The sequence below is a fragment of the Limtongia smithiae genome, assembly GCF_038497785.1.
Source record: "Limtongia smithiae strain NRRL Y-17922 unplaced genomic scaffold V1518scaffold_14, whole genome shotgun sequence".
Taxonomy (NCBI): domain Eukaryota; kingdom Fungi; phylum Ascomycota; class Lipomycetes; order Lipomycetales; family Lipomycetaceae; genus Limtongia; species Limtongia smithiae.
In genome coordinates, this window is record NW_027117635.1 from 170,818 (window position 1) to 190,979 (window position 20,162).

Sequence of the window (20,162 nt, forward strand, 5' to 3'; positions counted from 1 at the left end):
CAGGCATCACCACATGAGCTGCTCACGTGACGTGAGCTGCTCACGCCGGCGTCTCCTCCCATACTGCAATTTCACCACCTTCAGCACTTTCTTGAGCACGATTCCACCCTGGCGCGCCTCCGCAAAGTCGTCGCCGGCATTCTCTCCCCCGGCCAGGACGGCCACGCAGTACCTCCGTCTCTGCCCTCTCCCGCGCGCCGCCGCCCTACCCTCCCCGCCATCGTCCCCCCGCAGAACCCAACCACGCGCAAGAGCTTCGCAAGCATCGCCTCTGCCTCCTCGTCATCGTCTTCAGTCGGCACCGCTGCCGATCCCAGACTCTCCTACGTCGCCGCACTGGCTGCAGGCGACCTCTCACAAAAGTTCCTCGCCCTCGACACCTCAGACTCCGACCGCACGCGTGCCGCCATCCGCGACGACATTGGCCACGGGAGATGGACACTCCGCGTCGCTCGCGCTGAGCACATCCGCAATCGCTACAGCGTAGGCCCATTCCCACTTCTTCCCCCTTTTTGACCCCACTGACACTTCAGAATGTCCTGCCGTGGGATCACAACCGCATCCGCCTCCGCGTCCCCTCACAATGCAATGACTACATCAACGCATCCCCCATCGTGCTCCACGCGCCCGGTCTCACACCGCACAGCTACATCGCGACACAAGGTCCCACCCGTGCGACGGTTCCGCATTTCTGGCAGATGTTGGCTGCTGAGACCTCGGGGGACACCGCGGTGATTGTGATGCTCACGCCCACACATGAAGGGCATCGCGAGAAATGTGCAAAGTACTGGACCGAGTCGAGCACGCTTGGCACGATGTACTCCACCACTGGGTTTCAATGCAAGCTCACGCTGTGTTCAATGCACCACGATGCAGAGGCAAACTGCGCCGTGCGCACGTTCACGCTCGACACTCTTGATGGGCACATTAAAACCGTCTACCACCTCCTCTTCGACAGCTGGGGCGACTTTGCGACCCCCGTACCAGAGCATGAAGCGCATCTCGCGCACCTCTGTGCGCTCGCTCATAGACTCAACACATCTGCATCACCCCTCATTGTGCACTGCTCCGCCGGCGTCGGCCGCACCGGCACCTTCGTCACCATTGACTTTCTCCTCTCCTGCATCAACAATAGCACGCCTGTGTCATCACCAATCCTCGAAGACGACCCGTTCCTCGTCTCTTCCGCACAGGTACTCTACCCTTGTACCACTATACCCACCTCCGCCGACGACCCCATTTTCGACACCGTTGCGATGCTGCGCACACAACGGATGCTCATGGTCCAGAATATCACGCAGTACGCGTTCATCTACAAGATCCTTAAAGCCGCCCTCCTCGAGCCCTAAAAATAACAGTATATAACAAATACACACTACCTCTACAAGTTACGTCTTCTTCTTTTTCTTCGACGACTGAAACGCACTATCCGAACTCCGCTTCTTGATGACCGTGATCTTGCCCGTCGGTGGAAGCTTTGGCCGCTGATTCCGTTGCTTGGGAGGCAATTCCTCGTCCTCAAGCAACGCACCGTGCTCGCCCTCAAACTTCTCGAATCGCACCATAAAGAACGGCTGCAGTAACCCAATCTGCTTACCCACCCGCTCCCGCGTAAGCGGCTCAAACGGCGGCGCGCTGGCGAGCTTACTCTCCTCTACCGGTGCAGCCTGCACGCTCGAGTTGACTTGCAACCTGCTCTGAATCAGGTGCAGCGCGACCTTGAGTGACACACCAAACTCTGTGTCAAGGCCGAGTTCCTTCAACCCCAAAAAGTCCTCGCCGATCACATCCGAAAACCCGCCGGATATAAACTCCTGGCTACCATCGTCAAATTGCTTATCCGCGTTATCGCCCGACAGCGCTGGCCTCAGGTAGTCCGCCAGCGACGAACTAAACCGTTCTTGCATATCCTTCAACTTCATGCCGAACCGATCGATATCATCGCGCACATACGTTTCCAGATCATCGAGGTTATACGTCCCGTTCTCGAAGAACGTCTGCAGAATCACGTCCTCCATGGTATACCGCCTTGCGCCACGCGTCGACTCCATGTACAAACACAGCGTGCGGCCGAGTCGTTGCATGAAATCACCGGCTAGCGCCGTTAACCCCTCCAGCGCGAGCATTTCCACGTCTTCGTATCCCGTGTGCATCGCAAGCTTCGCGACAGAGCGTTGCAGACATGCTTCAGCTACTTCCTTGCTCATGTCGGAATGCCCTGGTAACCGTGATTCCGCGTCGATATCTTGTTCAACGAGCTTCGCGGGGTTGTAGCCTCGCAGTTGTGACGCGTAAAGATGTGAATGCTGCTGCATGCGCTTGATAACAGAAATCTTGGAACACACCTTCCGGATCTCTTGTAGGCGTGCCAAATTCGCGTCGACGCGCTTTACAAGACCGCCCTTTGGTCCCAGAAACGGGGAATACTCAGAGTTCCTGCACACATTAGTACGCACCACTACACACTCACATGCAGAAAACTCACAGGTCGACCGCAATCTCGTGCTCCTCCTGCCGCAGCGCCTCAAGTTTCTCGCTCACGTTCCACGGCGCCTCCGGCATTGTCGGAATCACGTCATATACAAACTCACCTTCCAACGCATCCTTATCTTCCTCCTCTTCCAACTCCCGCTTTTCACCGTCGCCCTTTGCGTCCTCGTGGTCGAGGTCAACCACGTCCACTGACATATCCCGTTTCCGGTGCGCTTCGTCGGCTTGCGCTTCTGCTTTCGTGCGGATTGTAATGTCGGGCATAAGCGGTATGAGCGCCAACGTCTTCTTCTTCATTGCGGCGGCGTGTTTCCGTAGGTAATGGTTAGGATCCGTGTTGAACTCAAAGCAGTTATTCCAGATCAACATGATGTCGTACACAAACTCCTGCTTACTCCGGTACTGATACGCTTTCAACTTCTTCATTACCGTACCAAGATCCATCGGGGTCTTGATCACGGAGAAGTAGTTCGGCGCGTCGCGTTTGTTGACCTTGTTCAAGAAAGCGGCAGAGTGCTCCGTGTACGCGCGCAGCTCGAGAACAACCTTCTCCGCGGCCTCGTAGAGTTCCTCCTGTCCGATGCGTTCCTCACTCGCCCACTTTGACCGGTTCTTGCGCACTTCCGAAATCAAATTCCGCAGCTCGTTGTCTGAAAACGAAAGTTGCTGCCGTTTGTCGTCGATAACGGCAAGAAGGTGCTTCAAACTTAGATTCGCAGCGCCGAGATTGACCTGACTCAACTTCCCCGTACGCGTCGCTGCCACCGTCATCGGGTCATCCTTGGTCGCCGCACCGTGGCCACTCCCGCTGGGCTTGAAGTACTTTGAATTCCGGTCGTCCGTGTCGAGCGTTTGATATATACTGTTGAGCTCGTAAATGAGCATTGTGTCGTCGGCTTGTGGTTTTGCATCGCTTGTTGCTGTGGGGGTGTCGGCGGGGGTGATGATGCCGTCGGGTGGCTTGGGGTCAGAGTCCGCGAGAGGTTGTGGTGCTCGAGGCGGTTGAGGCGTGCCGTTGGGGGTGTTGCAAACTTTCACGCTGTCAGACGAGGTCGGTCGCTCGACCGCCGGGCGCTCCACCGGGGGATCCTCCTTCACAAGCTCCTCTTTCTCGCCCTCATCCTCCTCATCCTCGTCGTCATCATCATAATTGTCATCATCAACTTTCCTCGCCGGCGGCGTCGCTGGCTTTCGCGGTGAATCCGCCGTTTTATTGACATCCGCAATGATATTATCCGCTTCGTCGTCGTCATCATCAAGGAAACTGAAATCAAGCTCATACGGCGCTGGCGCGGGTGGCCGGGCGGGACCGGCGAAGATGTAGTCCACACTGCGCTCGTATAGCATGTATCTGATCTTCAGTGCGAGCGCGACGTAGTCGATTGGGACGGGCGGTATGTGTGGGGTATTATCTGGCGGTGCGGTGGCGGCATCGGGTGCCGGTGAGATACGGGTCGAGGCCGGTAGTGGTGGTGACGCTCGCGGTGTGCGTACAGCACCCGCCGTCTCGTCTGCCGCCGTCGCAGGACCCTCGCCCTGTTCGTCAACCTCCTGCGACTCCGGCGGCGTCGGCGGCGGTCTCATCGCCGCCGCACTCGCGGATATCAACTCCTTCCATACACGCACATCCTCGCCCTCCGCTAGCGCGGCTGTAAACACGGCGTGCTCGGCCGCACTCAGGTACGGCCTCCATGCGTCGTGCGCGTCGATCTGCCGCGCGAGCTGGCGTAGTCGCAACGCGTCGGATGCGCACCACAGCTTCGCAATGTCGGCGGGGGATAATTGTGTTGCCATTGTCGTTGTGTGGGTGTCGGGGGGTATATGCGGTTGATGGTTGGAGGCGGCGGAGATGGAGTCGGCGATGCAGCTACGCGCGCCAGATCAGGCAGGCATGCTCTGACACAGCACAGCGTGGGAACAGGACGACCGTGCGGAGATATTGAAGCGATCTGTGAGGACGGAGAAGGTGCTAGCGGAGAGACCTGTAATCGAGCTGAATTGCGAAGACGCATTACGTGTCACGTGAGTCCGCGGAAATGGGAAGCTCGAACTGTATCGCGATGTGCCTGGGCTGGCGGTGAGCAGCAGAGCAACTACGGTGATGGAGCCCAGCTAGAGTGAAGCAGGACAGTTAACTTATTTTGTCGCACTTAAGACTTGTCCCGCCTAGTGACTGACGGAGTAAAGCGGCATCTCTGACTCTGGCGCTGCCGGCTACCAAGGCCTACTCACAGGTGCCGTGCCGTGATCTGAGCGCCGAAGAGCTTGCGGCCCAACAGAACCGGCTCTTGAACTAAGTTGACTACAGGACGACGAACGAGACTAGAGCTAAAGGAACATCCGTCGCGTAGAGCAATAGGAAAAATACATAGAAAGGTGCACGTAAGGCGGCAGAGAAGTGCGCTGGGCAGAGCGCAGCGCCGATAGCCAGCCAGGTGACTAAATTCTGAGTGAGAGACCAAGTTGGCTTCTGCAGATTTAGTGAGCTGCTGTCAACTCAACGACGGAGTGTGTGGCCAGCGGTCCAGCACGATGCTCAGTTGACTGGCGCGAACGAAATGGGCAACTATGCCGGCTAACTTGGTGACCACTAAGTTGATAGAAGTGGCCAGCAAGGTCGCGTAGCGTAGATACAGTTCATTCAATGATTAATCTGGCACATGCTGCCTAGCAGCTGAAGCGACAACATGTGGGTGATCGAGTTGGCGTGGCGGAGAGAGCAACGCGTTTCAGAGATGTATTTTCTAGCCTGGCAAGCCGATGCTGACTAGCCCCGTGAAGCGGCACAGGTAGCTGGGTCAGTTAGTGGCATACACTCCGACAACAAATCCGACAGCGAATCGTCGTCGTACGTAGCTAGGCCAGTGAGAGGACGCAGCGCGGAGCGAAATACTCGAGCGACACAGCCACGAGCAAGTCGAAGTCATAGACAAGAGATTATGAAAGCAAAAGCAGCGAACAATGCGACCTCAAGAATTTGCGCAGCGACTGAGCTCGTGGATAGTGGTGTAGACGAAGGCGCAGAAACTGGCAACGTGACGCGAACGAGCCCGACATGGCTGTTGCGCAGGAGAAGCTCACACCTCAGTTCAATCAGAAACAAGCGCAACCAAAGTCTAGAGCCACACAGGATATGCAACAGATACACCAGACAGAGCATAAAACGCAACAGTGGATTGAGCGGGACCTGCCTTGTTGGGGAAGGTGCGAAAGTCCCTTCGGAAGGCGACAAGAGGGTGCAACGTGCGAACAGCCGCGAGCAGGAACGAATGGCACAGTGATGGAACAGCGGAGTCGACAGAACATGATGAAGAAACGAAATACGTCGGCGAGAGCACTGAGCATGGGGATACAACACAACCGCGTGGGTGCGGGAGGAGCGAAGTTGAGCGAAATCCGTGAGACAGGCACCAGGAGAGGGCGGCGTGCGAAATGAAGGGGCAAGCAGTGGCGTGGGGACTGAGACACAACAGCGCGCTCTAGAGTGAGAGGACACAGCCTGCTCGTCGTGGAGACAGTAAGCGACGTAGCCAGATGGAAGCGGACGAGAGGAGCGTGGTCGGCTGCGATCGCAGCGGCGACGCGCCAAGACGCGGGGAAGAACTGTCGGGCCGCCGCGACAGGAGTGCCGAGGGCCGGCGCCGCGCGACCCCTCCCAGTCGGATCTGCCTCCGCAGTCCGCAGGCGCCTCGGTTCCGGCTTCCGGGCGCCAGCAGCCAAGAAGCCGGCGGCTGTAAGGGGAGCCCGTGATCTGAGGGAAGCAAAGTGCGGGGATCGCGTTGCGGGGAAGAGAGACATGTCTGGGCGACGGGACCAGGCGCAGCCGGCGGAACCCGCCGTCGCCGCCTTTGCAGTGCACACCGCAGCATGGCACTACGGCGAGACGCAGACTCCACCGCGGTGCTGCAGGAGCCGAACGCAGAAAGGCGCCGAATCAGATGGACCGAATGGCAAGCGCCACGAGCACGAGTGTGTTAGTTAGAGCATCGGAAGGACGGAAGCGGCCGGATATTCTGTCCGACTTAATTTATTCCGTCCGACGGATGACGGATTCGCATGAGCGCGTCCGCGCACGTTTGAGCCCTGGCGCTGCTGGTCCTCTTGACGGCATGGCCGAGACCGCGCTTCCTGAGGAGGCGGAGCTCCAGACGCAGGCACCGCGGCCTCTCCAGTTGCGCGAATTCGGCGGGAGGAACGAAAGTGGATGGAAGTCGAAGACGGAAGATTCCGTCCGACGGAATGCGTGACAGAGGCCCGTGCGCTTCCCCAGCTTTTGTGCAGCGCGAGCGGAGATGTCTGAGACAGCGCTGACCCCGCTGCGCCGGATCACCTCACCCTCAGCAATCTGCAGTATCTACCCCTCTTTTGCTGGTCTCCCCAGCACTTTACCCCTCCTGTTGCATGGAGGCACAAAGAGATTGTGCCGCTTAAAGCCCGCTTCACGCATTCTCGCAGACTCGGTTTCGCACAACCACAGCTCTCGGCCGCCCACACCCACATACATACCGTCAAAGAACATGGCCGCAGAGTCCTCTATCTCACCCGCACCCACCGTCGAGAAGGAAGGCATGCCCGACCACGAGCAGCTCGACCTGGAGGCCCAGACCACCCGGGTCCGGCATATCGAGACGCATCACGAAGACCCCGACCTCATCAAGATCGGCGACAACTGGGTCTCCCGCAAGGAGCTCTTTGCGGCCTTCGGCGGCACCCTCAATCCAGGTATGCCCCCAGTGTTGGTTGCAGAGGGCAGTAAGGAAGAGCAGCGAGCGCGAGCGGCAGGGAGTCCGGCAGAGGAGGGCGGTGCTCTTATATATGCCGTGGCCGGCCGCCCGCTTGGTGCCGTGTTCCGTGGGAGAGCGGTTCGCACGGCTCCCGGCACCACGCCGGAGCAGCCCCGGAGCAGCCCCGAAGTCCTTTGTTCTTGCTCGCTCCCCCACCTTGCGCTCCCGCCTTGACCCCACCGATGCCGTGGCGCGCATGTTGACCCCCTGAACAGGATACAGCTACCCTCCGTCCCGCAAGCTCGCCAACCCCGCGCCGCTCGGCCTCTCGGCCTTCGGAGTCACGACTTTCGTGCTCTGCATGGCCACCGTCAACGTGCGCGGCGTGACTAGCTCGTCCGTCGTCGTCGGCCTGGCGTTCTTCTACGGGGGCTTCATCCAGCTCTGCGCCGGCATGTTTGAGATGGTCGTCGAGAACACCTTTGGCGCCACCGCGCTGTCGTCCTACGGCGGTTTTTGGCTGGCGTTTGGTGCTATTGAAACGGACGCGTTTGGTATTGTCAGTGCGTACGGCGACGACGTAAAAGGTCTAAACACGATGCTCGCAATGTTTCTCTTCGCGTGGTTCATCTTCACATTCGGTCTCGTGCTGTGCACGCTCCGCTCCACCGTCGCGTTCTTCCTCCTCTTCTTCACCGCCGACATAACCTTCCTCCTTCTCGCCATCGGTCACTTGTACCCCGATGCCGAGGGCAATCCTCATCTTGCGACCACACGCGCCGGTGGCTACTTCGGCTTGATCGCCGCCTTTACCGCTCTATATAACGCGTACGGCGGTTTAGCTACCCACGAGAACTCTCTCATCGTCATCAAGGGCGTGCCTATGCCCTGGAATCCCCAGTTTTCCTGGAAGAAGAAGAGCTCTGTCCAGTAGTCGTGCGTTTTGTTTTGTATGGTTAGGTTTGATCGGATGCTTCTGTTGTCAAGCGCGGCCGGCTCGCGCGAGAGATTGGCGAATTTTACTTTATAGGTGGTTCACTTACACCACTAAATGTATCTGACAATCTGGCGACATGTGCACGTTGTCTTCGAGATCAAACCATGCAGTAGCGAGAAGAGCTCGTTGAGCTGAGGACATGCATCGTCTTCCCGCGGCGATACAGTGTAGCACATCTGTCAGCAGACCTGAAACTACAGAAGACGCCCTCTAACGACATCAGAGTGCTGAACACACAGTAGTTGCTGCCGCCCAGTTAGACGGGCCAGTCATTGCTACTGTGTCATTGTAATGGCATTTGTCCCTCTGGTTAATTGACGTTGCTAGCCACTAGTTGTCGCTCACTACTTGGCTATCTGGTTTCTTCTGTTCCTACAATGTCGATGATCACGAATCTCAGTTCACCTAAGGTGACTCCGGACTGTTGGTAAGTTGGCAACTCAAGATTCCCGACAAGACTTTAGTGAACTTAGTTATTCGCTAAAGATGTCCGGCTCACTTCTACATCGTGATCTCAGCCAACATGAAGGAGCTTGGATACCCCGTTGCTCTCAGGACCCCAGCCGCCAAGTAGCCGCACGTATTGAAGTTTGGATGGAAAACCGCCAAACTGAAACGCACAACGAGCGGCAAGTTTGGCGTATTGCTCGCTGAACACCATCCAAAGCCGAACATGCTATCCTCAAAGCCGTGCCAACCGGTCCATTGATCACGGCAACGCAAAAAACTCAGTGTCAGTCTCAGGCGCACATTCTGCAAATTGAATCGGTCTCAGAGGCACCGCAACTTCGCAGGTTTTGTACTTACAAGTTATCTGTAGAGACAATGATCCAGCTGTAGCGTCGTCTGAAGGACAAGCACACATTCGTGCATTTTGAACGAGCCGGTTGGCATGCGACATGGCAGTTGGCTCAGAGCGCACGACGCAGATGCGGAGGTGACTTAGATCGAAATCACTGTCGACCGGGTTCAAGAGAAGAACAGACCTACTACCGAGAACGCTGGTCTTTGTCTGCTTCGGGGGGTCTTCCTGAAATTATTTACACGCACCAGTCACTGTGGCTGTTGCCGCCGGCTAATTGAAGCCTCACCGACCTATCAGGACAAGCTTGCGTTAGTTCCAGTGCATAGGCATGGACCTGCGATGAAATTAAACAGAAATAGTCTCTAAATACGTGAGAAATGTTTAACCACAAACGAGGTGGCGCGACTCGTAAAGTCGTAACCTGACTGCAGACAGCCAGAAGTTGTGCACACGAATTCGAGACGCCAACTGCTCTACAGAGCACATGCATCTCTGTGTTCAGCAAGTCCCAACGCTTCAGCGCTTCGCGACCTCCATCTTTCATCTTGCTTCCTGCTCTTGATCCACAACGCAGATATCGCGAATGTCTCTGCACGGCCTCTCGCAGGCCCGCAAGAAGCAGTCGCGGCGGCTGATCGTCGACTCCCCCTCCCCGGAGCCGACCGCACCATCGACGACCACCGCATCGCAACGAAACACCAATACCGATGAGAACGAGGAAGACGATGAATATCGTATAGTGACGGCGGCGTCGCTGCGCAAGAAGCAAAAGCCGAAGACCCAGGGTGGGATTTCAGCAAATAGCGCGCTGAAAGCGAAGTTACGCGCGAAACTCGCGCCGAGTTTTCCTACGTCATCTGCAGATCCTGGAGCAGGGACGAATGCACAGAATGACTACTCGCTGAGTTATCTCGAGGAACTTCGAGATGCGACGCCCGCGACGCCGACCTTTTTTTCGGCGGCTGAGAATGAGACCGTGAGCACCGCCGGCGTCGTTGTTGTGGACGACGAGGACATGCCGGACGCCGGATTCGAGGTCAACGCCGCCATGGCGGATGACATTGACGTCCCCGACGAAGCTTTTATCGCACACATGCTGGAAAAGCGGCGGCAACTAGCATCACAATCCGCATCTGCCAGCGCACCATCTGCTGCAAAGGATTTCATCTCCCTCGACGACAGTGCCAGCAACCACAACAGCGACGACAACGAGTCCACGAGCGGCGTGGACCCCGCCCCGCGCGAGAGCAGATTACAACACGACGATGACCTTGCGGAGAATATGGACGATGTGATCGCCGAAGGGAGTGATGGTAGGATTCCCCTGTCTGCTGCGCAGGAGCGCGAGCAGGCGCGGCGGCGAAGGCAGGATATCGAGGAGATGATCCTTGAGCGCGAGGAGGAGGAGGAGGGACAGGATGATACTCTCTATAGACGCGAAGGCGATGGCGATGGCGAAAGTGACTCCGACGGCGCATGGGAGGACGCACAGATTCAAAAGGGCGCTTTTGGTATGGCGGCTGCTGCTGCGCGGGATCGCGAGACGACACGCCATCAGCCTTCGGCTGCACCAGTGGTATTACCAGAAATCCCAAGTCTAGACGCAGTGCTACTCCGTTTGTTGCGCAAGATCGAGGGGATCACAGAGCACCGCGACGAGCTCCGTCAAGCCCTGGACCGCCTCCAAGAGGAACAAGAGAGCATAGAACGCAAGGAAAACGACCTAAAAGAAGCGCTAAATAACCCAGAGTTTGCGAGAATCGCGACAGGCGCGAGATGACCATGTATTATAACTCCATGTATAAATAAATAACTATGTACAAATGACCTGGCCTCCTAAAATTCTATCCGCTGCACGGCCACGTCGTTTTCGTACACAACGACGACGCCGTTCTGTATCGTGACCGCGTTCATCCTGTCGAGGTCAAGGTATCCCTTAAACTGCACGACGCACTTGCGCTTCTTCCTGCTCTCGGCATCGCCCGCATGGCGTGCAAACGCACCGACTACGACAGCGGTGCCGGTCACATCCACCCACGAGCGGGTTCGCTGCTCAATCGCAGTCAAGAAATCCTGCATCACCGAGTCTTCGTCGTCTTCCGAAGAGCCCAGCCCGATCGCGCTCAGTGGCGAGATCAGCTTCGCGTACATGTCTTCGAGTGAGAAAATCCGCAGACTCCACTTGAACCGCGGCAGCATCTGCGTGCGGTTCACGCGGTACAGCTCCACCCCCTTGACGACATGCTCTTGCGGCCTGTCTGGCGGGAATGTGAACCGCACGTCCTCAAGCTGCTCCACCACAATCGGCAACCCCAGCGCAGCCGCCACGTTATCCCTGTACGCAAGCGTCTCGAGCACCGCTTCATGCGTAAGCTCAGTCAATTCTTCGAGCTGCGTGTGTGTGAGCACCTCTTCGAGCACGTACGGCTGGATCCAGTACGGCATGAAAATCGCCTCCTGCAACACGTAGACCTTGTACCCGCCGTAACACACGATCGCCGCGGCAGCACCACTGAGTAGTGCGGCAGGGATCCACCGCAGCGGTCGCGCCTTGCGTTTGATCTCGGCGGAGTTAACGATCGCTTCGCGTAGACTGCCGTCGTCGGTGAAGCGCAGCGGCGGCAGGCGCTGTCGCGAGCGCGAGGAGGTGTGGATGTGGCGTGGTGATACGGAAGCAGAGAAAGCGGAGAACGGCGCGAGTGCGCGGAGGTAGAGCGGCGGACGCTGAGTGCGTGTGCAGACTGCGCGCATGGCGGCCCGTGCAGTGACGAGAGACGACATTCGGATCCGGTGCCTTAGAAGCCTGGTGAGTCGCGGAGGTAGTTGCTGATCTGGGCGATGTTCGTGAAGTCGCAGATTGGGAGCAACTGAATTAGCAACTCCTCCAACTTCTTCACTTCACCACATCACCACCCGCAACAATGTCCAAGCCAGCAACCCCCGAGCTGAAAAAGGTGTGTTTCCAGTTGTCTTCTCTGACAGAGACGTTATGGATTGACCAGCCCGTGCAGTACATGGACAAACGATTGTTTGTCCAGCTTAATGGATCGCGCAAAGTTATCGGCATCCTGCGCGGCTACGATGTGCGTATCCAAATCCACTCGTTCTATTCTTGGTGGAATATGCTAATGGATATGTGTGCAGGTGTTTTTGAATCTGGTGCTCGACGACGCGGTTGAGGAGAAGGCTGCCGGCGAGCGTGTGCGGATCGGTACAATTGTATGTCTAGTCCTTGTTCCAGATGACTACCGTCCCGGTGTTCGCTACCTTTTCGAGTAGTAGTGTATTCGCGGAAGGGGCTAACTGATAGCACAGGTCATCCGCGGTAACTCGGTCGTTATGATGGAGGTACGTTTCGCCCTACCAGTGACTGCTCGCGACAGCTTTCCATTGTAGGTCTGCGGAGATGGGCACTAACATCGCTTACAGGTACTTGAACGAGTGTCTTAGCATTGGATGTGATACAGAGATCGCGATTGTAGACGTGGGATGTGCTTGTATATTAGATGTTGTTCAATATGGGTATATACGGACCAAGGGGTATGATCGCATATTATATTATGTCGGTGCTCCCGCGCAAATTTTGCACACCTCGAATCACCTTCTTATACTCGAGATATGAGCTTTGAAGTGTAAGATTGCCATTAGCATGTAGGAATCTATTGAAAACGTGGATGCGGCTAGACGCCATGTAGTTGTCTTTCGTCTCCCGCCATCACCACCTATCCTCATCACCACATCATGTCCTCTCCTCGCCCACACCATGCCGCATTAAAGCATCTCTACGCCTTGCACGATCTCCCGCTTCCACCCCCTGACACACTCACAACACCACCCGCCCTGCTCGCCCTCTGCCGTGCGATCCTACTCCCCTCCCAAAGCACTACCTCCAAAACTACCTCCCAACCCACCCCAACCATCGTGAGTGCGCAGTTCACCCGGAAGTCACTCAAGGCACGAGTACAATCCGCGAAGTTGCTGATAGGCACGCTGGTACAGTGCGAGGAGTATTTGGCACCGGAGACTGTGGATTGTGTGGTTGCGTTGGAACCGGTGTGCGTTGCGACGGAGCGGAGGGACGCGGTTGCGGTTGTTGTGCGCGCGGTGTGTGAGCTTGAGAGGGCTGTCGAGGGAACTACACAGATTGAAGGTGACGAGGAAGTGGAGGAGGGCGGGGCGTCGTCCGAGACGAGTTTGGAGCCGTTTAGTGGTATGTTCTCGGTGGTTTGCGGTGTGGTACCAATGCTAAAGAGAGCAGAACACTCAGGTGAAGTCTCGAGCGACGAGCAAGCCGATCTTGATTACGGCTACGAGGATGAGGACAATGAGGGGGAGCACGACAACGTATCTCAAGAAACGACGCCCAGACGTACGCATCCATCGCGACATCTTCACAGTCTCGCCGACGACGACCACGAAGACGACGACGACCTTCTATCCAACATACACACTCACGACCTTCACGACCCTGACTACCCCTCCTCTAATTCTGACCCTATCAACCTTTCCGAGACTTCTAATGAACCTGTCCGTATCCCCACATACTACTCAACCACCGCTGAACGCCGACCGATCTCTGAATTCCCACCATCACCACCGCAGACATTACTGCCGATATCAACGTTACACCCTGCAGCGACGACACTTACAGACAGGAATGATATATTTATATCACCTCGCCGGCACGCGCTGCAAACCCCAGTGGCGCAAGCGCCGCCAGTTCTGCGGTTCGCCGACGCAGTCGTGCATCCGCGCTTCCACTCTCTCGCCGACGACTTTGACGATTTCCAAGAGGATGAAGATGATGCGGGGTTGACAGACATCACAGCCGAATTCACACACACGCAAGCACGCGTGCGCGCGCTTCTCACACGTATCGACGAACGCGTGCGCGCTTCCCCGTCGTCGACCTCGTCTTCCCGCTTCGTCCGACCGTCGCGCATATCAAATACATATTAACAAGTTATTCTCATGACAGCTTATTCATCAATGTTATGTACAAATGATCTTCATAATTCGTAGTCCCCTTTTTCATCTCTCTAGTAGACGCAGGTTCTATGACACAATGCAAACATGCAAATACACTGCAGCTCTATCCAAACACGTCGAATACACCGGCAATAGAGCGCTCAGCGATGCACATGGCGAGCAACATCGCGATATCAAACACAAGCAACCCCGCGCCGGCAAGCATAACCCGCGGCGCAAAGATCTTCCACACCATAAGATGCCGTCTCAATACCGTCGCAAGCACGCAATTCGCCAATACAACGATACCGGTATACACCGCACTGCCAACGCATGCACGAAGTACGCGAGACATTGCTACTTCTGATGCATGGCGGTCTTTCGGAGAGGGCGACAGCTTGTACAGAACTGACAGCGGCACCGCAAGGCCTGCGAGGAGGTAGCTTCCGAAGGTGTTGAAGACCAGCGCGAGGTGAGGAAGCGGTGCGCGAATCGTTTCAGTGAAGATAAAGGCCACATCCCATTGAATCGACGAAAGAGTGGCTTGGTGGCCAGTCGCGAAGAAATACTGCGTCGCCATGAGCGGTAACAATGTCGCAACTACCAGCGGTGCACGCATCGGCAACTCTAACGTGTCTGCAAGCTCGAGTAATGTAAGCATTTGATACGTGAATACTGCCAATGCGACTATTCCAACCGGCTTCGTGCACAGCATGACACCACACAACACCGATAGGAACAGCAACAAGTAAAGCGCGCCGTAGGTATTTCCAAACCCCGTGATCTGCACCGACACCGGCATTGTCTTACTCGCAGTGTCGACGTCCCCAGATTGCACAGCCCGCCTGATTTTATCCTGGTTGTTCTGCATCTCGATTTTCAAACACAGCGGACACGCGCGGATCCACGCGAACGGCGCACCGACGATGGCAATACCAAGGACGACGCGTGAGATCACGAACTTGCTTGGCCGCATCTGTTCGCTTGTGACAAGACTCCGTGTATCCGCCTCCACAAAGTCAAGTGCCCAGTATAACCCGACCAGCAACAGCACGAACCGCATGCCGATACCGATCCACAGCGGCGCCGCGCCTTCGTAAGACTTTGATGTCCCTAAGAACGAGCGCACAAGTGATGGCAACACGAGTGCGACCACAAGTGCGGCAATGGTCGCCGCGAGGGAAGACGTGGAAGACGCCGTCGACTTGTAAAAGTTCGTCGTGCAATACGGCAACTGCTCCTCTCGGCAGACAACCGGATACGCCGCAAGTCTCGCAAGCACAATGAATACAACCGCGTTAAATACGGCGCTGAAGCGCACTTGCACATCCACGCTGTCTAGCCTAAGAGCAGCGAGAAGCAGCACGAAGCCGACGCTCACGACGATAAAACTCACCACTGATCCTTCCCAGACTACGAACGAGTTCGAAGCGAATACGGTGCCGTGTGCGAAGGCGATGAACAATGCGAGCATGGTCCAAGCATTTGAGCCGCAAAAAGTACCAAGGCGAAGTTTTGCGATGCCGAAGATGCAAGCGAGGATGCTGGAAATGGCGGTGTAGAAAAGGCCGCTGTTAAGAGGACCGTGGTGTGTTAATCCAGCTACAGCGCCAGCCACACCGCCTGTAATACCCGCAATGCCTATCTTGATAAGCAATGGACCTAGATAATCCGAGGCGCATGCAGCGGTTCCGTCGAACGAAAAGTAAAAATACACCGCGACGAGCGTCGTCAGAGCAAACACCACGATGCCCATGCTAATCGATGGGAGATCAAACCGTGCCCACATCTCGCGACACTCGCGAAGATTCGCGCGTTGGAACTCCAAGTGCAGCTCCGCGACCTCGTTGTAGTTCATGTCAGGCTCCAATTTGCCATCCCACGCGGCGACGGCGATGTCGTACAACCGCGTGATGTTCGCGACATCGACGCTGAATGAGGGGTGACTTGCGCGGTAGTTACTGATTTGCTGCGATACGAGGTATAAAGCGGATGCTAGTTGTGCCTCGTCGACACTGGGGCCGAGCATAGGCGCGAGAATTGGGGTGCCGAGGTTGCTGAACGGGACGGCCAAGCCTAGAAGGATAGACAACGTCGGCACGATGTCTATCTGATTCACGGTCTCGATGTCATCGAATGGAGCCAGGAACTGGCGCGCCGAGTACAGGAATAAGCCAGCCTCGATCTCGCCCTGTGAGTCGCCGCCGTGATCGCCCTTATCGTCCATTCCGTGATCGCCCAGCACAACGAGCAATGTGTCTTCGTCATCCTTGAGCGCCTCGAGCACGAACCTGATAACATCGTTCATCTCCGTCAGCTTTGTCTTCATCTGTGGCGTATCCGGACCGTAGCGATGCCCAGCGTGGTCCACACCAAGGTAATGCGCAATCAACACGTCCCACTTCTCGCGCTCTGCGAGCAATGCAACGAGATGTGAAGTCACACCCGCATCGACAGTGTCCAGATCCCAAACATTAAATGACTCGTACGGAAACGAAATATTCCCATCCTCACCCAGCGCGGGAAACAAGGAAATCCAAGTATCATCCCCCGCGAACGCGACGCGCTTGTTCTCGTTCAGCAACTGCCTAATCCAGGAATCTTCTGACACTGCTGAACCATGAAAATTCGATCCCGCGTCGACAAATGTCGGCAGTGAGCCTGTTGTCAGCGCCTTGAGCCTTTGCAGTGTTGTGGTCGGCGGATCCGCGACGAATTTGTACACAGCCGCGTTCTCCGGCTCGGACACCGCCCGTAACACCGGTTCGACCAGCGCATCTGAGAAGTAATTCTCGCCCATATTGCCCGAGCCAGTGATGAAATCCTGCCGCAGCGCGTCGATCACGACCACCACCGCGCGCTTGAAAGGGCGCGGCAAGCCCGTGACGCCGCCGTCCACCGCAATGTCCTCAAGCACCGGCCGTGTGAGCAGGAATCCGGATGCAAATAAGTACACCGCGATCACATTCAGCACGACGAGCCAAAGTGCAAACACCAGCGTCGTGGACGTCGCGTGCTGCAACGTCGCCTTCTCCACCGCCTTCGCGTCTGCTGTTGCTTTCCGCGAGTCTTTTGTCGCAGGCGCCATTGTCAATGGATATTCTAGCATATATTATGGTTCTCGTCGCGCACTAGTAGACTCGTAGCCCATCTTCTCTGCAGCAATTGTAGTTGAAATCAAAGAAAGAGCCACGATCATGTTGGCGGCGGCGGCGGCATCGTCGCCGACGCGGGTTTTCGGCAGTACACGTGACTTCAGAGTGCCGAGTCAAGGTAAGGAAAAATCTATGAATCTATCTACAAAATCGCGTATAGTAGGTATGTCCTTTTCCAGCATGCGTCGACGCGCTTGATGATCACGGAGAGTAGCTTGTCGGAGTCGGCGGAGGACGTGGCAGAAGTGGAGATGGAGGTGGAGGTAGGGTCGGAGGTAAGGCCAGCGAGGACGATATCCCGAAGGACGGTAGAGTCGGTTGCAAACACTCGGGAGAGGAAAAGTACGTCGAAGAGGAGTTGGATCCAGTGCTCGCGTGTTGGTGTAGTAATGGGGCTGGGCAATGGTTCCTCAGGGGTGGGATCTTCAGATGCGTGTTTGCCAGGTTCGGAGGACGCGTCGAGTGAGTGCACAGTGGCGGACTCCGGATCGGGCGAGCTTTGTGCTGATGTAAGGTCTGAAAAAGTCGCCTCTGTGGGAGATGCATCCGATAGTGTGTCTTTTGAAGCTGTCTCCGCTGACGTGGTCCCTGCGGATTCAGTAGGCTCACTCTCCTCTGACGTGTCCGCCGTGGTAAGCGTCGACTCTTCTTTCACTTCCTCCGTAACTGGCTCTTGTGCTGCCTCGGCGATGTACGCATTCAGCGCGTCCCGCATGCCATTCATCCACATGTCGCCCGCAACCTCACGACACGCCTTAACGCCAGTCGTCGCTCCCAAGAAGATGTCTTCATACCCATCTCTGAGGACTGGAAGTACGTAACTCGCGTACACTTTCTCCGACAACCACGGCGACGGGTCTGACGGATATGTCATGTCGTTCGTCGCGACTGATACGGGTTCTTCTTCCCATATCAGCACCCCCGGATCGTCGCTGCGGAGATGTGTTGCAATTTCGTCCGTGCTAATAGTGACAGGGAACATGACACCTGCAAAAATGCGGTACGCGTGATCGATAATCTCTGAGACTGATGATTTGACGGTGGGATCAATATCGTCGAGGGGGAGATCCCCAATTCGTCGCGCGACACGGACAAGGCTGCTGATTTTCGATTTATCCCCTGTCGCACCTGCTAGTAGCTCGCGGATCTTGTCAGAGAGCAAAGCGGTACCTTGTGGAATGACCTGCTTCACAACGACTTCATCAAGCGACTTCGCTTCGGCGGCAGCCATCGCGCGGTGCTGTTTAAACCAATTCTCCCCACTATCTCCAGCATCGTCGTCCGCGTCCGCATCGTCGTAGAGATCGTAGTCGTATACACTCGAAATCGTTTGAATCACCTTGCGCATCGCCGCGACACCGTCCCACCAGTCCCTGATATCATCGATGATCTCGCCGCACACAGAGGCTTTGCCGCCCATGAGCGCGGATACCGCAGTACGAAAATCGAGTGCGCCGCGGGAGATGTCGAGAGACATCCAATTATCGTCCCATAGACTCGTCGGGCCTCCAATTTTGGAGGCAGCAGCGGCTGTGGCTACGTCATCTTCTGCGACAATCGCGGAAAGACTGTCGGTGATGCCTGATGCGGTAGATAGGTGGGCCAGACAGAGCTCCTTGGTCGCCGGCGCCCATTCTTGCTCCCACGTCGCGGTATCTGAGAAGAGCAGTGCACGGATGGCAGGCCGGTCGACGAGAGTCTGGAAAAGAGATTTCCGAAGGTCGTTAAGTGCGGTAACTGCCTCACCTGCAGAGCACGCGACAACCACCGTGCTTTTAACATGCTCAATAGCCGCGCGAACACCAGACTCAAAGTCGGCAATCACTGTGACCTGAAATTGCGCACGAAGAGCTTCCAACGCGATAGGTTTCTGTAAGTCGTCCGGTAATAGCGGCGGTTTGTACTGCGCGATGCTTGGCGGACACCATGTCGTGAGCAGAGAGAAGTCGACGTATGGCAAACATATTATCTCGGGGTCGCTGAGGATCGGCAGCGTGTTTGCGCGAGCTACGGCACGGGTGAATTGCGTGGGGAAGAGCGACTTGACGGCGCTTAGCGTCGCGTCGAATACTTGTAACGCGCCGACTAAGTCGCGCGTGCTCTCCTTCATGGGTGTGCACATTGGTTTGATTTGCTCTGCGCGGACGGCGAGGAAATGCTGTAGCGTCGCCGAGGCTGAAGATTTAGTGAAAAGAGAGTACGCAACAAGTGCATCGAGAATGGCGGCGGTGGAGGTTGTGCGTAGGATAGATGTGATTTTGGAGAGCAGCAGCGCGCGAAGCACCGCGAGACGAGTAGACAGAAACGTGGTGTTGGGCGAGTCCAACTCGGCTTCAAGATGGCGTAAGAGCTCGGTTGCGACAAGCAGTAATTGTGCGGACGTAAGAATTGCAGCAGAAGATGTATGCAGGAGCGAGTCCGCAGCGAAGAGGAGTTCCTGAACGACCTTGACGACGGCGACAATGGAGTTGGCGCGGCAATCCCGCGTAGCGATGATGCGGTTAAAACCATCGTGTTTGATGGCGCGGTCGACAAGGTTCTGTGCGCCAACACCGGTGGTGAGTTCGCGGAATTGGGTCTCCATGGCGACGGCAGAGTCGTTCATGCCGATGATGGTATCTGCGGTCGCGAGCAAGTCGCGATAGCTCTGGCCGACGAGGGCGCGAAGTTTCTCGCGCTTTGCCTTTGCTTCATTGCGGATTTGAAATGCAACAACCCGAATCTGAGGCGGCTGGAAATGCTCGAAGACGACATCCCAGGATTCGATGGCGACAGGATCAAAGGTGGAATTGGCGGCCGAGGTGTTGCGGCGGGAGAGAACGCGAGAGGCGGGGGGTTTAAGGGAGGACAGAGAAGACGAGGAGGAAGAGACAGAAAGCGCCGGGCGAGGGGAGGTGGAGCTTTGCGCCATGCGCGGGAGAGTGTTCTTTGAGCAGGGCGAGCAGAAGGTATTGCGGTGAGAATGGGTATCTTTGGGGAAGTTGGCCGTAGTAAGGCGCGTCGAAGCGTCAGGGCTCATCAAC

General features: G+C 56.4%; 9 protein-coding genes across 9 annotated transcripts; 5 read left to right on the plus strand and 4 right to left on the minus strand.

Annotated features, from left to right (window-relative positions):
- Positions 1–13: 13 nt before the first annotated feature.
- On the plus strand, positions 14–1,349 carry V1518DRAFT_407508 (protein-tyrosine phosphatase-like protein; the record flags this gene model as incomplete). The annotated part of the gene is made up of 3 exons (XM_066902001.1): positions 14–31; positions 85–483; positions 534–1,349. 3 exons carry the CDS (start codon positions 14–16, stop codon positions 1,347–1,349), a joined length of 1,233 nt encoding a protein of 410 aa, XP_066757364.1.
- Positions 1,292–4,512, minus strand: V1518DRAFT_422592 (uncharacterized protein). Its single transcript, XM_066905486.1, has 2 exons — positions 2,486–4,512; positions 1,292–2,436 (listed from the first exon to the last, which is right to left on the minus strand). Exons 1-2 carry the CDS (start codon positions 4,282–4,284, stop codon positions 1,389–1,391), a joined length of 2,847 nt encoding a protein of 948 aa, XP_066757365.1. The 5' UTR covers positions 4,285–4,512; the 3' UTR covers positions 1,292–1,388.
- A 2,495-nt stretch (positions 4,513–7,007) lies between these two features.
- V1518DRAFT_429556 (GPR1/FUN34/yaaH family-domain-containing protein) lies at positions 7,008–8,148 on the plus strand (the record flags this gene model as incomplete). Its single annotated transcript, XM_066906138.1, has 2 exons — positions 7,008–7,212; positions 7,490–8,148. The coding sequence occupies 2 exons, from the start codon at positions 7,008–7,010 to the stop codon at positions 8,146–8,148; spliced, it is 864 nt and encodes a 287-aa protein (XP_066757366.1).
- Positions 8,149–9,395: 1,247 nt separating this feature from the next.
- Positions 9,396–10,840, plus strand: V1518DRAFT_422601 (nineteen complex-related protein 2-domain-containing protein). The gene has a single exon (XM_066905487.1). The coding sequence runs from the start codon at positions 9,600–9,602 to the stop codon at positions 10,794–10,796; it is 1,197 nt and encodes a 398-aa protein (XP_066757367.1). The 5' UTR covers positions 9,396–9,599; the 3' UTR covers positions 10,797–10,840.
- V1518DRAFT_422602 (uncharacterized protein) lies at positions 10,770–11,975 on the minus strand. Its single transcript, XM_066905488.1, has one exon. It carries the CDS (start codon positions 11,795–11,797, stop codon positions 10,853–10,855), a length of 945 nt encoding a protein of 314 aa, XP_066757368.1. The 5' UTR covers positions 11,798–11,975; the 3' UTR covers positions 10,770–10,852.
- On the plus strand, positions 11,827–12,696 carry V1518DRAFT_422606 (uncharacterized protein). Its single transcript, XM_066905489.1, has 5 exons — positions 11,827–11,970; positions 12,028–12,099; positions 12,161–12,235; positions 12,332–12,364; positions 12,446–12,696. Exons 1-5 carry the CDS (start codon positions 11,938–11,940, stop codon positions 12,464–12,466), a joined length of 234 nt encoding a protein of 77 aa, XP_066757369.1. The 5' UTR covers positions 11,827–11,937; the 3' UTR covers positions 12,467–12,696.
- Positions 12,697–12,732: 36 nt separating this feature from the next.
- Positions 12,733–14,069, plus strand: V1518DRAFT_422608 (uncharacterized protein). The gene is made up of 2 exons (XM_066905490.1): positions 12,733–13,226; positions 13,275–14,069. Exons 1-2 carry the CDS (start codon positions 12,758–12,760, stop codon positions 13,973–13,975), a joined length of 1,170 nt encoding a protein of 389 aa, XP_066757370.1. The 5' UTR covers positions 12,733–12,757; the 3' UTR covers positions 13,976–14,069.
- Positions 13,944–17,190, minus strand: V1518DRAFT_422610 (uncharacterized protein). Its single transcript, XM_066905491.1, has one exon. It carries the CDS (start codon positions 17,091–17,093, stop codon positions 14,109–14,111), a length of 2,985 nt encoding a protein of 994 aa, XP_066757371.1. The 5' UTR covers positions 17,094–17,190; the 3' UTR covers positions 13,944–14,108.
- V1518DRAFT_422611 (uncharacterized protein) lies at positions 17,179–20,130 on the minus strand. The gene has a single exon (XM_066905492.1). It carries the CDS (start codon positions 20,048–20,050, stop codon positions 17,282–17,284), a length of 2,769 nt encoding a protein of 922 aa, XP_066757372.1. The 5' UTR covers positions 20,051–20,130; the 3' UTR covers positions 17,179–17,281.
- Positions 20,131–20,162: the final 32 nt, after the last annotated feature.

What these genes read in the sequence shown, in the direction of transcription:
- V1518DRAFT_422592 (XM_066905486.1), bottom strand. Translation starts at nt 4,284, where the DNA reads ATGGCAACACAATTATCCCCCGCCGACATTGCGAAGCTGTGGTGCGCA. An exon ending in CACGAGATTGCGGTCGACCT is followed by an intron (nt 2,437 to 2,485) that starts GTGAGTTTTCTG and finishes TAATGTGTGCAG; the next exon opens with GAACTCTGAGTATTCCCCGT.
- V1518DRAFT_422608 (XM_066905490.1), top strand. Translation starts at nt 12,758, where the DNA reads ATGTCCTCTCCTCGCCCACACCATGCCGCATTAAAGCATCTCTACGCC. An exon ending in GAGTTTGGAGCCGTTTAGTG is followed by an intron (nt 13,227 to 13,274) that starts GTATGTTCTCGG and finishes TAAAGAGAGCAG; the next exon opens with AACACTCAGGTGAAGTCTCG.
- V1518DRAFT_422601 (XM_066905487.1), top strand. Translation starts at nt 9,600, where the DNA reads ATGTCTCTGCACGGCCTCTCGCAGGCCCGCAAGAAGCAGTCGCGGCGG.
- V1518DRAFT_422606 (XM_066905489.1), top strand. Translation starts at nt 11,938, where the DNA reads ATGTCCAAGCCAGCAACCCCCGAGCTGAAAAAG. An exon ending in GCATCCTGCGCGGCTACGAT is followed by an intron (nt 12,100 to 12,160) that starts GTGCGTATCCAA and finishes ATATGTGTGCAG; the next exon opens with GTGTTTTTGAATCTGGTGCT. An exon ending in ACTCGGTCGTTATGATGGAG is followed by an intron (nt 12,365 to 12,445) that starts GTACGTTTCGCC and finishes CATCGCTTACAG; the next exon opens with GTACTTGAACGAGTGTCTTA.
- V1518DRAFT_422611 (XM_066905492.1), bottom strand. Translation starts at nt 20,050, where the DNA reads ATGGCGCAAAGCTCCACCTCCCCTCGCCCGGCGCTTTCTGTCTCTTCC.
- V1518DRAFT_422602 (XM_066905488.1), bottom strand. Translation starts at nt 11,797, where the DNA reads ATGTCGTCTCTCGTCACTGCACGGGCCGCCATGCGCGCAGTCTGCACA.
- V1518DRAFT_422610 (XM_066905491.1), bottom strand. Translation starts at nt 17,093, where the DNA reads ATGCTAGAATATCCATTGACAATGGCGCCTGCGACAAAAGACTCGCGG.